This window comes from Cyprinus carpio, chromosome A5 (genome assembly GCF_018340385.1).
Source record: "Cyprinus carpio isolate SPL01 chromosome A5, ASM1834038v1, whole genome shotgun sequence".
Lineage (NCBI taxonomy): Eukaryota > Metazoa > Chordata > Actinopteri > Cypriniformes > Cyprinidae > Cyprinus > Cyprinus carpio.
This window is the reverse complement of record NC_056576.1, coordinates 16714515-16731630: the sequence shown is the minus strand read 5'-3', so window position 1 is coordinate 16731630 and position 17116 is coordinate 16714515. Positions and strand designations below refer to the sequence as shown.

The window sequence follows — 17116 nt, the reverse complement described above, 5'->3', positions numbered from 1 at the left end:
CAAGGTTTGAGTTGGTCTATGGCACAGTCTATTTTCAGTTCTTCAAAATAGCAACGCGCCAACAATGCACCTGAACACACCTCATTTTTAGACCAAAATGCCCATGGATGCACAAATTGGCGCAAATGCATTTCCTATTTAAACAGTGTGGCACAGGACAAGAAAATGAGAACTGCGTCAGGCTGAAACTAGCAAAAACACTTGCGCCGGGTGTATAGGGCCCAATGGCTAAATGAATGCTATACATACCAAACAAAAAGGGTCACATGATACAAACCAACCAATCGGGAACAAGGCACATGACTAAAGCAACCAATGAGCAAACAGAACTGATAATCATATGACAAGACAATAACCAATGACAACATGACACATACACAAGGCAGCATGAATCAAACTATAGAATAAAAAACATGAAAACAAGAACATGAAACAAACCCCAAAAACAGGCGTGACATATCCCCCCCCCCCCCCCCCAAGGGTGGCTTGAGACGCCCAAACAAACCCCAAAACCCAACAACTCCAGGAGGTTGGTGGAGCTGAGGTGAAACAGGGGGAGGGACAGAGGGCCAGGCCCGTGAAGGGGAACAGGACATGGATCATGGCATGGATCATGGAACAGTGGTGGACCTGGACCCTAGGGCAAGGGCAGGTCTAAACCATGGAGCAGAGGTGGGCCTGGATCATGGACTAGTGGCAGACAATGAAGCACTGGAGGACCTGGGCCGTGGAGCAGTGGCAGACAGTGAAACACTGGAGGACCTGGGCCATGGAATAGAGGCAGACTTTGGATCAACGGAGGACCCGGGCCATGGATCAGATCCATAGGAGCATGGAGCCATGGCGGAGCAGGCAGATCAGGATGGCTGAGTGGTGCCGAAGATGTGGACAGACCACTTAACCATGATAGAACAGGCAGAGAGTTCTTGAGCAGCTTCCATAGCCACAACATGACAGGCAGAGTGTTCATAAACGGCCTCTTTGGTCATGACAGGACATTCTGTGAGTTCCTGAACGGCCTCCATGGCCATGGAAGGACAGACAGTGAGTTAGTGAGGGGCCTCCTTGGCCGTAATGGGACAGACAGAGAGTTCATGGATGGCTTCGTTGGCTGTGACAGGACAGGCAGAGAGTTACAGTATGAAGCAGATGCCCCCACCTCTGTAGGTTCTGCAGCGGACGCCGCCACCTCTGGAGGCACTGAAGTGGATTGGTGGAAATGAGAGGCCTCTGGCAGACTCATGGGCAGGAGAGACCTCTGAGGCAGATTCATGGACAGAAGAGGCCTCTGGAGCAGACTCGTGTGCAGAAGAGATATAAGAGCATATAAACCACTGGGATGTCAGCAGCTCGCACTGACATCAGTGGTGGGTCCATCACATTAACAATCAGCCTCATCAGTCCTGGCCCAAGCTCTGCATCCGCAGGAGCTTGGGTACTATAGCCCCCCAAAAAAATCCTTTGGGGAAACTTGCTTGGTCGTCGTGGCAAGGTGATGCTCAGGTGTGGCAGCCATCTTGGCCGGGGACTCAGGCGTGGTGGCCATCTTGGCCGGGGACTCAGGCTTGACATGAGCAGATTTTGAAATGGCGGCCATAATGGGATGAGGCTCTGGAATGGTGGCCATGTCTTGACAAGACTCTGTACGATCAGCTGCGATGTGACAAGACTCTGGACGATCAGTTGGGACATGACGAGACTGTGGAAGATCAGCTGAGACATGACGAGACTGGACGATCAGCTGAGACCTGACGAGACTCTAGAAGGGCGGCAATTTTGTGAATAGACTCTTGTGTGGCGGCCATCTTGCAACGATGCTCTTGAATGGCGGCCATGTTGTGAAGAGTCTCTTGAGTGACCGGCATGACATGAGCAGGCTCTGGAGTAGCTGGCTTGACGTTAGCAGGTCCTGGCTTGTCAGACGTAACTTGACAGACGTATCATGAACAGGCCCTGGAGTAGCCGACATGACATGAGCAGGCTCTGGTGTAGCAGGCATGACGTGAGCAGGCTTTGGCTTGGCAGGGGTGATGTGAGCAGGCCCTGGCTTGACAGACATGACAAGAGCAGACTCTGGCTTGACAGACGTGGTGTGAACAGGCCTTGGGGTAGCAGGCATGATGTGGAATGCTGTGGCTTGGCAGACATGATTTGAGCAGGCTTTGGCATAGCAGGCATGATGTTAGCAGGCTTTGGCATAGCAGACAAGATGTGAGAAGTCTGTGGCTTGGCAGACATGATGTGGGCAGGCTCTGGCTTGACAGTTGTGATATGAGCAGACTCTAGCTCTGGTTTAGTGTCGTGTTCCTTCTCCACGACACCCACAGTGAAAGCAGATCCACTCAACCGCAGAGAAAAGTCTATATACTGTTCTAGAGTCCAGTGTGGGGTATGTAGTAGCATCAAACATGATATTTCATGAGATAGTCCAAACCGGAAATTGTCCTTGAGGGCAACGTCATTGAAGTCCACCAAATAGCACAAACCACAAAAGTCATCCACATAGTCCTCTACAGCCCTGTCACCCTGACGATGGCAGAGGAGGTGTGAAACTGCTGGGTTCATTTTGTTGGTTGTATATTCTGTAATGATAGTCCACTGAGGCGAGCGTAGTGATGAATCCAAGTGTAAATTTATTAAAGGGGTCATATGATGTGATTTCAAGTTTTCCTTTCTCTTTGGAGTGTTACAAGCTGTTTGTGAAAGACTTAAGTCCCAAACCCAAAGAGATATTCTATAAAATTAAGACTGGTCCACGCCTCATGCCATAAACACCTCGTTTAAACACACCCCCACATGTCTACATCATGATGTGGGAAGATTTGCAAAACGCCACCCAAATGTTGATGCAAAGAAAAAAAGCGTAACTTTATTGTTGCTGCCACCACCACTGCCATGTAATGGAGTCACTGTGTGTTTCGTCGCAAAATCGAAAATACTTTGTTTGGCCTTCCAAAAGAGGACACGACTAAAAATCAGTGGTTTAGTTGTATTTACAACACTGTTCCAGAGCAGTTCAACCCAAATATTCAGATGTGTGCAGTGCATTTAATGGAGGACTGTTTCCTGATCCTGGAAGAATAGACTACAACGCCGGCTGTTTTAAATCACAGTCTGTAAGTAGGTTTTCATATTTAAAGAATTTGCCACTGATGATTCAAACGCAAGTTTTGTGCAGTGTAGGGTAGCGCTTGTTGTTTGTCTTTTCTCCGATCACAAATGCAGACATGGTTTTATGTTTATGCAGCGCGATGCAATGCGTAAAAAGACAGTATAAGTCATTAGAATCCGTAAATACTGGATGCAACAAATGCTTCATTTATAATGGGTTTTATTGGTTTTGTCTTGTCGCTCCGGGACACGGCATCACAATGTCCGGGACACGGCATCACAATGTCTCATGTGTCTCATGGCATGAACGGACTTGGCATGAACAGACTTGACCGTGAACAGAAACACAACTCACCAACAGCAGGTTACAACATCAATACACCACAAGAGACAATGGCTAAATGAATGCTATATATACCAAACAAAAAGGTTCACATGACACAAACCAACCAGTGGGAAACAAGGCACATGACTAAAGCAACCATTGAGCAAACAGAACTGATAAACACATGACATGATACATGAGGGCAAGGGTAGCATGACACTAACAGCATGAATCAAACTACAAAACAAAAGACATGAAAACAAGAACATGTAACAAACCAGGCGTGACAGCTGGAAATAAATAAGTCTCTCTTGTTTTTAGACTTCAATAAGTACCTTTGTGTTATTAACTCCCGTTGGGCAGGTTTGCAACTATTTTTGTTAACAGCAGCTGAAAATGAACATACTGTATGTAGTGAACCTTCTCTACAAACAGAGATAACATGTTTATATTTATTTATCTCAACCACCTTTGCTGCCTTCAAACTTTTCAAGTGAGATATTTTTGTGCCTCCCTGGAGGCATACGTTCTACTTTTGACCTTTTCCTTTCTGAATGGGTTATGACAATTGAAAAGTCCTCTGCCCTTCCTTCTACACAATATGAGTCCTCCATCCAGATTTACAGAGAATGAATAATGCTCCGGTTACTAACGTAACCTCTGTTCTCTGAGATAAGGGAATGAGCATTGCGTTGACACGCTTATGGGGAAACTCCTGTTTACTCTGATACTGAAGCCTGATTTGTTCACGTTCGTGTAGCGGCACAAACCAATGGCGCTTCCGACCATCAACGATTTGAATCCTAATCCTTATAGCATCCTTATGGTCTCTCCTGTTGCGCTGACACATTTATGGGGAACATGTCCAATATTGCTATGCTGTGCAGAACAAAGCCACTCTGCAAGCCCCAAAAAATAGAGCTAGGGGATTTTTTTTTTATAAATGATTTAACCCTCTGGAGTCGATTAACGCGTATACGCGTTTTGGGGTATTTTCTCCTGATAACCCCGCAAAGAACTTAAATTACACTTTCAGTTTTGATCGTACAGTAAGTGCAATGTACATCAATCGAATCTGTAAAGGGTCTACTTTTTTTTGTAGACATAATAACAACAAAACTTTGGCACTTATAAAAATAAGATAACAAACAAGGAGTGCTGTCTGCAGCCTTTGGCTGCGCTGATCTTCAGATACAATGCGTCATTAAAATGAACTGTAACTCATGGAGAGATCTATAGTGAATACTCAACGAAGAGATGAGAGATTTGAAAGCCTCATGTCTAATCTAAACAAGTGCTGCCGAAAAAAAAAATATTCTGTGATAAAGTAATCCATATGGAAAACAACGCGATGTACGTTTTTCACGTCTCCCTTCATTATCTTGTAATGCGACCACGCCCCCCGCGCCGAGCGCGCTTTTGAGATTCAAATGTTTCACTGAAGCGCGCGGCTTTTGAATACGCCCACACAACAGAAGACAACGCAGCGAGACTGTTCTTCAAGTTTTATTATTTTACTGTTTGCTTCGCGATGAGATGAGAGGAATAAGACATAATTCACCCCAAAAAGATGTGATGTGGTTGAGGATTTGAGATTTGGATTCCTCAGAAAAAAGAATTTATTCGCAGAGATCATAAACATGAGTAAGTCTCTTTTTATTGATTTATATACTTGTACTAGTTTTCACATAACGTGTAAACATTTTACTAGTTAGACTTTTTCCAAAGACTTTTTCCGAACTATAATTCCTGACTAAATGTATAATCAAGTGAAATATTATGAAGTTTCAATAACAATATACTATACTATAACTACTATACCACTCAAAAGCTTGATGTAAATAATATAAATGTACCAATAAATGTAACTGTAACAAATGTAACAATCATTGCTGTTCTTTCAATTTATCCCCCCTAAAAAAACCTAAAAAAAAAATTCTCAGCTCTTTTCAAACATTATAATAATAATAATAATAATAATAATGATGATGATGCAATAAATGTTTTTTTGTAGAAAATCAGATTGTTAAAAAGGATTTTCTGAAGGATTGTGTCACTGGAGTAATGATGCAAAAAAATTCAGTTTGAAAGTCAGCTTGTTCCTATAAACTGTTTTAACTGCACTCACAAGTGAATATTAAATTATGTTGTGGGATAATTAAATATATTCTAAATAAACTACAAACATAAAATTATATAGATTTATTTTGTCCTCACATTCTTTCTTGTAACTCATCCCTCTCAGTGACACAGCTGACTGAATGGCTCATTATGCAGCTCATTATGCAGGTCTTTGTCTTCTCAGGTGTGAATTCATGATAGTTGACGCCTACTCGCATATGACTTTTACCAACAAAAAGTGTCTTTAGAAAATTTAAATCAATATATTGTTTCTGTAAGTGAGTAAACAAGATGATTTTCACATCATTTAGTACAAGCTCCAGTTCTCCAAATATCTGGGAACCAATTTTCTGTATGTGTTTTTATTGCTTATTCAAGTGATTTAAACATTTTTAGTTTTTCACTAACCACGCATAACATTTTTTTTCTCAAAAAACACAATCATGTACATACATGCTGCTCACATATTATTATAGCCTAGTTTGTGCTGATTACAGAGAATTAGACTTTAGCCATTTAGATATTTATAAGAAACTGAAAAAAGCACAAATGTCAGGGCATGACAAAACTTCTCCAGGCCCCAAAAATACCCTTAGACTCCAGAGGGTTAATAAATGAATGAATGCAAATTAATAGTAAAATATTTGGGGAAAAAATAGCTATGATAACAGTAATGGCAACAATGGAAATGTAGAAAAAGAAAATAGAACATAGAACATATGATAACTTATGTAAATTAAACGTAAATAAGGATAGAGAAAATAAAAGCTTAAATTATAGGATTCAAATAGTTATACACATACACACTAAAAGTAAAAATGCTACAAATTTTAAAGGTGCCCTAGAATGCACTGATACAATATTTAAAATTGTTCTCTGATGTCCTCAGAATGTGTATGTGAAGTTTTATCTCAAAATACCCCACAGATAACTTTTTATAGCTTGTTGAAATTGCCACTTTTAGGGTATGAGCCAAAACGCGCTGTTTATGTGTATGTCTCCTTTAAATGAAAATGAGCTTCCTTCTCAGAAGAGTGCGGAGCTTCAAGAGTTCATGCTCGCGGGCATACCAGTGTTATGGTTATGTTATGGTAATGGTGGTGACTGTGTTACTGATCCTCACATTGCTTCCAAATGCAATTTTTAACACATTCCTATTCACAATCATACTGGTAGCACGTGAAGGCAGCATTAGTGAAAACAGGCAGAGACAATGGTAGCTTTAGCAACATTAGCCTTACAGAGAGCCAATAAGCTCTTTTGGAAAACAAAATATGATGTGTGAAGCTTACTTTGTCTGGAATCTGGACGTTTGCGCATGAAGCATTGGTATCGATCCCTCTTTCAGAAGCAATCTTTGCACAACTCCAGTGCTGAACTGACCCTCGTTTGTGAGGCAGTCCGGTGTAAAATGTTAGCAAAAGCGTATAGGACTTTTCTGTTTTTTTTGTCCTTTGAAAATGAAATGTAACCACCATGTTCTTAGCTGTCTATGGAGATTCTTATGCTCGTTGGTACATCCCAACACACAATACTTTTAATGGCTCTTTGGCGCTGACATTGTACCTCCAGCAGCTACAGCAAGAAAACATACTTGGCGGACCGCTGCTTCTCCCTCAGGGCTGTGTATAGGGCAGAGAGCGTCACAAATGGGCGGGACTTTCTCAGAGTATGATGTAATAGAACTGCTTGTGTGGAGAGACTGTTTATGATTTTTTGGGATTATTAAACAATGAGTGAGTGGATTTTTACCATTATAGGCTGGTTGTTTACACACACTACGGCCACGCAACTGTGTTCAATCACCTTATAAAAGTGATTTTTGCAGTCTATGGCACCTTTAAGACATGAAGCACTGACTGACAGTGCTTGCAGGTCAACCACTCACTTAACCAATGCCAGAGCCAGAAGGAGGGCGGTCTTAAGTGGCAGGGGCCGACTGGGGCAGCTCGAAAGGAGGGCCCTGTAGGGCTCTGAGTACTATAGATAAGTCCCAAGTCAGCACAGTATGAGGTCGAGGCTGACTGAATCTCCGAGCTCCCCTCAGAAACCTTAACGACCAGACCATTTTTGCAGATTGACTGGCCAGCCACGAGAGAATGATTCACTGCGATGGCTGCCACATATACTTTGAGCATGTAAGGGATGTGCCCCTTGTCCAGCAGCTCTTCTAGAAAGGTTAGCACGTAGGACACATCACAACAGGACAGGTCCTCGTTCTGTACTGCACACCATACAGAGAAGACTGAAAATTTAAGGGCGTAGAGACATCTTGTAGACGGAGCCCTAGCCTCCAAAATGGTATTAGTTACACTCACAAGGAGCTGAAAAGACTCCTGTCGAGAGGCCAGACATGAAAACTCCATTGCTCTAGCCAGGGATGCCAAATCATGCCCTTCATTTGCGAGAGGAGGTCCATCCTCAATGGTGGGGCCACTGCCGGAGGAGAACATAACACCCAACTAACCTCAAAATAAACAATATTTTCTCCCAGGCGAACCGAACATCTGACTTCCCTGACATTGGACATTATGTTGTCCAAATGGACCAGGACATAGTGCCCATTTAAGGTCAACAGAAAGAATTTTTTCGGGCTAGAAAAAAATGTCATCATCTCAAGGCAGTTGATGTGCAAGCATTGCTCCAGGTTTGACCAGGAGCCGAACGGTGGTCTGCCCTTGTACAGAGCTCCCCAACCTGTTGGAGGCATCTGTCATGATTACCTTCCTTCTGGAAGTCAGTCCCAACAGGACGCCAGATTGAAACAGGTGAGGGGTTTTCCAATGGGCTTTTCATTTCACAGCTCTGATGCAGCAGGGGGTTATCCTGATGAAAATGTCCCGGGCACCAAGCATAGGACGGGACATCAGCTTTGAGCCAATACTGGAGGATGTGAAGCAGGCCCAGAGGAATCACAGAGGAAGTGGCTGACATGAGGCCGAGCATCCTCTGAAAAGCCCTGAGGGGACGTGAAGTCCAGAGTCTGAATAACGCCACTAGCCGCTGAATTATCATGGCGCGTTCTGGTGTAATCCATGCCCGCACAGAGCTCTTGACTAAATTGATTTTTAGCCCAAGCCGCTGAGCAGCAGTGACCTGTGAGCGACGAGTTCCTGTTCCGATCTGGCTAAGACCAGCCAATCATTTAGGAAATTCATATTGTAGATTCCCATCTGTCTCAGAGGGGGAAAAGCCACGTCTGTGCACTTCGTAAATAACCTCATTATGCTTAGGCAGGAATTGGTGCATGACCTGCGAGTGATCTTCGTCACTGAAGGAGAAAAATTCTGATGAAATGGTGCACACAGCCTACTTATATAGAGGTCAGCTCCTCCCCTTTTGGCGGGTTGAAGTTCCATTGCTTCTTGCAGCTACACAAACATGAACAAACCAGACTTCAGTATCAGAGTAAACAGGAGTTTCCCCATAACTGTGTCAACGCAATGGGAGAGACAGTTTAAAAGGGAACATATAAAGCAATGAGGGTTTGACAAATGTGCTGAGGTACAGAAATGAAACTGAGCATGAGCTTGATTTATCACAAGAGGCAGAATGTTTTAAGTTTTGCTCTTTTATGGCAGGTTTAGTGCTCTGATGTCCCTAAAGATCTTTATGTAAGATATTTAGTATCATCAGTGTATTTTAGCGATAAGATAATCTGACAGAGGGAAGGCTGAGACGTATGTTCCAAAGTTTTCTCATGTTAAAGAGTGAAGATTGTCTTTTCTTGACATTTTTTTAATGGTGTGCTTCAGACCTACTTTTTCTTTTTACTGTTTAATGGTGTTTCTAGGTCTAAAGTCTCCAGGGGGTAGTGCACATATTGCAAAGTTTTTACGGGCTGTTCCGAAACTGTCCACAGACCCCTGTGATTTAGTACGTTGAAACTGTGACAGATAAACATTGTGTTCGATTATTAATCCTCGTAAAAATGAATTAAAATTTTTTTTATGGTATCTCTTTTCACTTTAACCTGAAAAGTCACCTATAAAATTCAAAGTGTTTTTTGATTGTAGTATGTAAAGTATTATGGGTTACCTGTACAGTTGTGCCATATTAACAGCTGGTTTGCAGATTCCATTAATTTGCAGTTGTGATGTTTTACATCCAAAAACGAGACAGACTGAGAGCAGAATAAGCTCAGATAAGAAGAGAGGACGGGACACATCTGTAGTCAAATCTCTGGGGTATCATCATTTTTTGAAAATTTAGTATCACAAATTAGATATTTTCTATATTTTAGTTATTTTTACTATTTTAATTAGTACTTTAATTTAGTAGTAATTGTCTCCTTTATCTCAGATTTCTCAGAAGTCTCACATGTGTCTCTTCTAGATACCATGTCTGTGATCAATAGCAAGAAATTTAAATATGAACATTTCTTACTATATTGTTACAAAGATATGAACAAAAATGAACAAAAATGTTCTGAGCTATCCACATTTTGTATTAATTTTATAGCTTTATAGTCTTTTTTTAGGAACACCCACTGGAACTACTCGACTTGAAATCTGCCGTCCTTGCTCGTGAGACCACAGAACTTTCTGAGCCATAAATTCCTTGTGACTAATTTGCCCTTCAAGTCAAGTAAAATATTGTAAGTTCAGAATACAGGTCCTTCTCAAAAAATTAGCATATTGTGAAAAAGTTCATTATTTTCCATAATGTAATGATAAAAATTAAACTTTCATATATTTTAGATTCATTGCACACCAACTGAAATATTTCAGGTCTTTTATTGTTTTAATACTGATGATTTTGGCATACAGCTCATGAGAAACCCAAAATTCCTATCTCAAAAAATTAGCATATCATGAAAAGGTTCTCTAAAACGAGCTATTAACCTAATCATCTGAATCAACTAATTAACTCTAAACACCTGCAAAAAGATTCCTGAGGCTTTTAAAAACTCCCAGCCTGGTTCATTACTCAAAACTGCAATCATGGGTAAGACTGCCGACCTGACTACTGTCCACAAGGCCATCATTGACACCCTCAAGCGAGAGGGTAAGACACAGAAAGAAATTTCTGAACAAATAGGCTGTTCCCAGAGTGCTGTATCAAGGCACCTCAGTGGGAAGTCTGTGGGAAGGAAAAAGTGTGGCAAAAAAAAACGCTGCACAACGAGAAGAGGTGACCGGACCCTGAGGAAGATTGTGGAGAAGGACCGATTCCAGACCTTGGGGGACCTGCGGAAGCAGTGGACTGAGTCTGGAGAAGAAACATCCAGAGCCACCGTGCACAGGCGTGTGCTTTTGAACCAGAAACAGCGGCAGAAGCGCCTGACCTGGGCTACAGAGAAGCAGCACTGGACTGTTGCTCAGTGGTCCAAAGTACTTTTTTCGGATGAAAGCAAATTTTGCATGTCATTCGGAAATCAAGGTGCCAGAGTCTGGAGGAAGACTGGGGAGAAGGAAATGCCAAAATGCCTGAAGCCCAGTGTCAAGTACCCACAGTCAGTGATGGTCTGGGGTGCCATGTCAGCTGCTGGTGTTGGTCCACTGTGTTTTATCAAGGGCAGGGTCAATGCAGCTAGATATCAGGAGATTTTGGAGCACTTCATGCTTCCATCTGCTGAAAAGCTTTATGGAGATGAAGATTTCGTTTTTTCAGCACGACCTGGCACCTGCTCACAGTGCCAAAACCACTGGTAAATGGTATTACTGACCATGGTATTACTGTGCTCAATTGGCCTGCCAACTCTACTGACCTGAACCTCATAGAGAATCTGTGGGATATTGTGAGGAGAAAGTTGAGAGACGCAAGACCCAACACTCTGGATGAGCTTAAGGCCGCTATCGAAGCATCCTGGGCCTCCATAACACCTCAGCAGTGCCACAGGCTGATTGCCTCCATGCCACGCCGCATTGAAGCAGTCATTTCTGCAAAAGGATTCCCGACCAAGTATTGAGTGCATAACTGAACATAATTATTTGAAGGTTGACTTTTTTTGTATTAAAAACACTTTTCTTTTATTGGTCGGATGAAATATGCTAATTTTTTGAGATAGGAATTTTGGGTTTTCATGAGCTGTATGCCAAAATCATCAGTATTAAAACAATAAAAGACCTGAAATATTTCAGTTGGTGTGCAAATGAATCTAAAATATATGAAAGTTTAATTTTTATCATTACATTATGGAAAATAATGAACTTTTTCACAATATGCTAATTTTTTGAGAAGGACCTGTACATGAATACATGAATGATAAAAAAAAACTATTTAAACATTGCAGAAACAGTGATCTATAATGTAGATGATATTAAATAATATATCTATAATATACAGTATATACAATATAGTGTCAGTGAGCAGAAATCAACTCTGTAGTGAATTATAATGATTTTGTTTTAAGTTTTTCAAAAGATGTGATGTACAAAACACCTGATGTAAAGTTACATACTCATCATTCATGGTTTACTTCATGTTTCACAAACTCGTTTGATACCATGTGTAAATAAATAATAGAAATTAATCATTTTAAATCATTTTGAATTCAGTTGTAGTTATTTCTGGGTTTATTGTTCACAATATATAATATTCCTTTGTTTTGTTACTTCTGTGTTATTTTTTTGACTTGAATGTGTGACATGTACCTATGAGTTGGGTATTATTGCGACAAGTTTCCCTGATGCACTTGAAGGTAGCATAATAACTCTGGAGCTACAGTACAGGTAAAAATTGTGAATGGATTTCAATGAAGAAAAATAACTTTTAGCACCATAATGGTGTCGTTACAGCATCTACCAACAGGGGCAAACATGCTTATGCTAACTAGCTAAACCTTAACCCTTTTGGTTATAATCTTTCCACAATTTTCATTTTAAAATTCTTTTACTGTCAGCTGTTAGTGTTTGTGACTGTGGTGGCAGATTTGCATTGCTTAGAATGAATAAGCAGACCCGTACATGTTAAAGGCTGTGAGGTCATTGTTTAGTCATCGCCGACTGTGTCACCACTCATTATATCCAGGTCAGCACAGGTCTCAGTTGGCGTCTGGTCAGGTAGGAGTGTGGAATAGGATTGTTACATGTTCTTATCCGAAGAGGAGGCTATGTCTGCTAAGGCTCAGCACAGAAATGTCAGGTGTGTCCTTTGTCTCTATGATGAAGAGACACTGGCTTATGGTTTATTCACTAAAGCCCTGTCAGACGCCCTCATTTTCACTCTCATTCTCTCTCCTATCTGCCTACATCTCCATGTTTTTTGCTTTTGGAGTGTTACTTTCTAAAACTAGTGTTTTAGTTCTTTGAGGCTATGAATGCATCCCTTTTTTTGGTAACGCCTCCAGGTATTTTCAAGCAGCCTCTACTTACTTGAATGGTGAAATCTTCATAATAACCTTCAGTAATAAAATCTTTCAATAATGATGTCATATTGTGTCTATAAACTACTGTTCAATGTTGGTATGCATTTTTTTATGTTTTTGAAAGAAGTCTCTTATGGTCATAAAGGATGCATTTATTTGATCAAAAAATTATTTCAATATTATTTTTTATATTATTTTCAATATTATTACAATTTAAAATAACTGTTATAAATTTAAATATATTTAAAATGTAATTTATTCCAATGATGGCAAAGGTGAATTTTCAGCAGCCATTACTCCAGTCTTCGGTGTCACGTGATCCTTTAGAAATCATTCTAATATGCCGGTTTGGTTCTCAAGAAATTTCTTCGAATTATCAATGTTAAAAGTAGTTGTGCTACTTAATATTTTTCTGGAAACCTTTTTTCCCCCCTGCATCCTTTCATGAAAAAGGTTTTTTAAAAGTCCGCTACATGGCTCTCTTGGTAACTATATCCAGTCATGCAAATACTCTAATCCACTTGAATGGGGAATTACTTAAATATCCAAAATTGCTCCAGTTCCATAAATCGGGAGTACAATCAGACACAATTTGATATCGTTTCATATTGTATATTGTGCTGCTTTAGTTCAAATTACTCAAAAAAAGAAGCATTTTTAGAGTAAACAAACAGGTGATTGGCACTTTTAGACAGTATTTTCATTCCTACAGTCACCATATTGAGCATTGCTTAGCTTTTTTTACCTGTAAGTCGAACTACAGCTGTCATACTCAGTGCTACTTTTTTCTCTTTCAAATATATTCGAGTAGTAAGTCTCCTCTCCTTATAATGTCTCTAGTAAGGTTAACTAGTGTGATGTATGAGGTTTGGCGAAATGACGAATCTGTGGGACATCAGGCAAATATTTTAGAAAATATATTTTGAACCCTCTTACTTTTTCTAAAGATAGAATAATGTGACTCATCTGTTGTACATCCACACAGCACTGAGTCTCTCTTATTCTATCTATTTTACTCAATGGCTATAAACTCCCCACATACTGTCTGTTATGTAAGAGATCTGCTGAGTAGCTCTGCTAGCTGTCCGTGCTGTTGTTTTTGCACACTGAGGTGTTATTATGTAGCTGACCACATTTGGTCAAGTGCTCCATTCAGAGGCTGCAGCTGAAACTCTCCACACAGTTTTACAGGTTGGTGCTCGTATTTTTAGCTCCCTGCCTACCTTTGCTCAAAAGTGTCTGTGTGAGCGGTTTTAAACTGGGACACACATGCCATTGTTTATAATTCATGCATCAACAGAAAAAGCAACATTGAATGTGTTGTTCCGCTCCATATCAACATTTATGTTAATCTATGTAGATCCGAGTAAATGACCAACATGGGTGCTTCTCTGTGAGCGAGCCAGAGTTATTTCATTCACTTGCATGGCTCTGAATGCTTTTTATTTTGTGAGAAGCTTGATGAGGATCAGCATGTTCCGTATATGTCTCTTATTTTTGTAGTACTTCCTCTTTGTCTTTGAAGTCAGTGTCAGTGAGCTTCTCCAAGGAGAATCTGTGGTTATTGTTCATATTCTGTCTGTAGCACTGACTCAGGAAACCCTGCCTTTCTATACCCATCTTTCTCTTTATTCTTTTTATTTCTGTCCTCCTCTGTTTGCTTTGAAGAAGCCCAAACACAGAGTTGCAGGTGGTGTCTGTATCTGCAGTCGCACTGAAAAAAAATAACTCCCATCCCCACTGAGACGTCCAGCTCTGTCCCTATAAAGCATATTAATGTCAGAGATGGATGTCTGTGGACATTTCTAGAGATGAGAGCAGTTCAGGCAGGTGGTGGGACTGATATACATGACTTGAGGCAATTCAGAAGAGACCGTGCAGTCTTCAGGAGAAGAATATTAGGACCTAAGATACAACTCAGCTTTCATTTTAAAGCTCCAGTGTGTAATTTCTGCTCACTAATGTTAACATTTCATGGGTCTTTGAATTTTCATTGATTTAATTTAGTCGTTTTATTATTAATTATTAATTAGTATTATTCATTTTCTTTATTTTAGCTTTTTTCAGTTATGACTTATGTTAAAATTGTATACAGTTTTATCTAAATAAGTAGATTATAAATAAATTTAAATACATTTTATTAAATTCATTATAATGTACAGTATGTACAATGGATTTAAATTTTGAGATTTGCTAAATATTAAATTCAACAGTGTTATTACATTTTTAATGTTTCTTCAAGATTAACTTTAAGTAAATGTTATGACAACAAATGTAATCCAAAAAAAATTAAATACAAATCTTAAATATTAACTAATAACTGATAAATTATTGATATACAGTATATTGCATTCCTATAATGACTGATTTGGAGACAAGATTTAAGATTTCTATGTGCATATGAAGAAACAGAAATAACTTTGAGAGAGAGACAATTGTTTATTTAATCATGTCCTCTTCACTCCTTTTTTGTTCCCTCCTTTCTTGTCCTCATCTATCTGTTTTCCCTTCACAGGTATTGAAAGGTTCTAAGAAGCTCTCCATGTCAGTCTGTTCTATGGGTTGGATCCCAGGTGGTTACGTAAGCAATCATGTGTACACATGGTTGGACCCTCAGGGTCGCAGTGTGTCCCCGCCTCCAGACTTGGTGGAGCAGCATGGCTCAGGAGGAAGACACTCGGACATCCAGCAACATGGCCACACACACATTCAGCAAGAGGGTGCTGAGAAGAAGGTGACTGCAAACGAGTGTTCATGATGACAGATTGATTGGAAATTAAGCAATTTAAAATTCAGAGTGATGTTGTTAAACATCTGTGGCTTTTCCCTCTATGTGTTATGTCACTCACTTTAGGGAAGTCGTGGCCTAATGGTTAGAGAGTCGGACTCCCAATCGAAGGGTTGTGAGTTCGAGTCTCGAGCCGGAAGGAATTGTGGGTGGGGGGGGTGCATGTACAGTTCTCTCTCCACCTTCAATACCATGACTTAGGTGCCCTTGAGCAAGGCATCGAACCCCCAACTGCTCCCCGGGCGCAGCAGCATAAAATGGCTGCCCACTGCTCCGGGTGTGTGTTCACAGTGTGTGTGTGTTCACTGCTCTGTGTGTGTGCACTTCGGATGGGTTAAATGCAGAGCACGAATTCTGAGTATGGGTCACCATACTTGGCTGAATGTCACGTCACTTTCACTTTCACTTTCACTTTCATATTGAAAATGACAGTTCTAACGAGTGTAGAAATTATCGTAATGTGAAGTGATTCCTCTCTGCTAACTGCAAACCAGCTCTTTAGGTGCATTAACACACACACACACACACACACACACACACACACACACACACACACACACACACATACATTCATCAACTTTCCAAACTATGCCCTCTCACACCTTCATCCCATATTCTGCCTCTTCAGCTAAAAACACCCAAAGGGACACCAATCACAACACTGTCAACAAGGTCTGAAAGGTCCAAAATATTTGCCACTAAATGTACTAAATACAACATCTGTCATGACTAGTCACTCTCAAATTTTATCTCAGTTCAAAATGTATCATCAGAGTTTTTTTGGCCATGTGGCATCATCACATATTTGCAATACTCCCTGCAATGAGCCAGAAAAGTGAAAATAGGAGAAGAAAAATCACAACTGTTCAGATTTTTCTTATATTAAAAACAGCTAAATAATCATATTGTTAGAGAGACATGTATGTAGAGGACAAATTTATTTATATATATATATATATATATATATATATATATATATATATATGTATGTATGTTTAATAATAATATAAAATTTTAATATTTGTGGCAGATAATGCAAAATAAGTTTCTCAATTCACTCACAACTGGCAGAAGTGGCAAAAGTTCATCTTAACTGCCTATAAAATCACCTGCAAAACCTAAATAAAGCCATAAACTCGAACACAGAGATTTTCACTCGTAATAACTGTCTAAACTCCAGACAATGGTTAATTCAACAACAAAAACTATTTGTTTCTTGAAATTTGATTATGGATGACTCAAGGTAGCCCGAATTACAAGCACTGACAGTGATCTATATGTTTTGGATGGAGGCAGTGGAGCATGTTAGCTGCAGAGAGGGTCTGTGCTGTTTTGGCTTGCATCTGGAGTTGCTGAAAAGAGTATTTCAGGCACGCTTTGAGCCTGGCTCACCTGAAATGCTCTCTATGTCAGTGTGATTGATATGACCCATTTGAACTATTATCTAAGTTTGAACTAGCAA

At 40.3% G+C, this 17116-nt stretch overlaps 1 protein-coding gene across 3 annotated transcripts in view; it reads left to right on the top strand.

Annotated features, from left to right (window-relative positions):
- The window catches only part of LOC109053327 (whirlin-like), a 55751-nt gene that overhangs the window by 11962 nt on the left and 26673 nt on the right, over positions 1-17116 (top strand). For all 3 annotated transcript variants that reach the window (XM_042755551.1, XM_042755545.1, XM_042755540.1), the window contains one exon: positions 15382-15600. In XM_042755551.1, coding sequence (XP_042611485.1) covers positions 15382-15600 — 219 coding nt within the window. The remainder of the gene's footprint in view (positions 1-15381; positions 15601-17116) is intronic.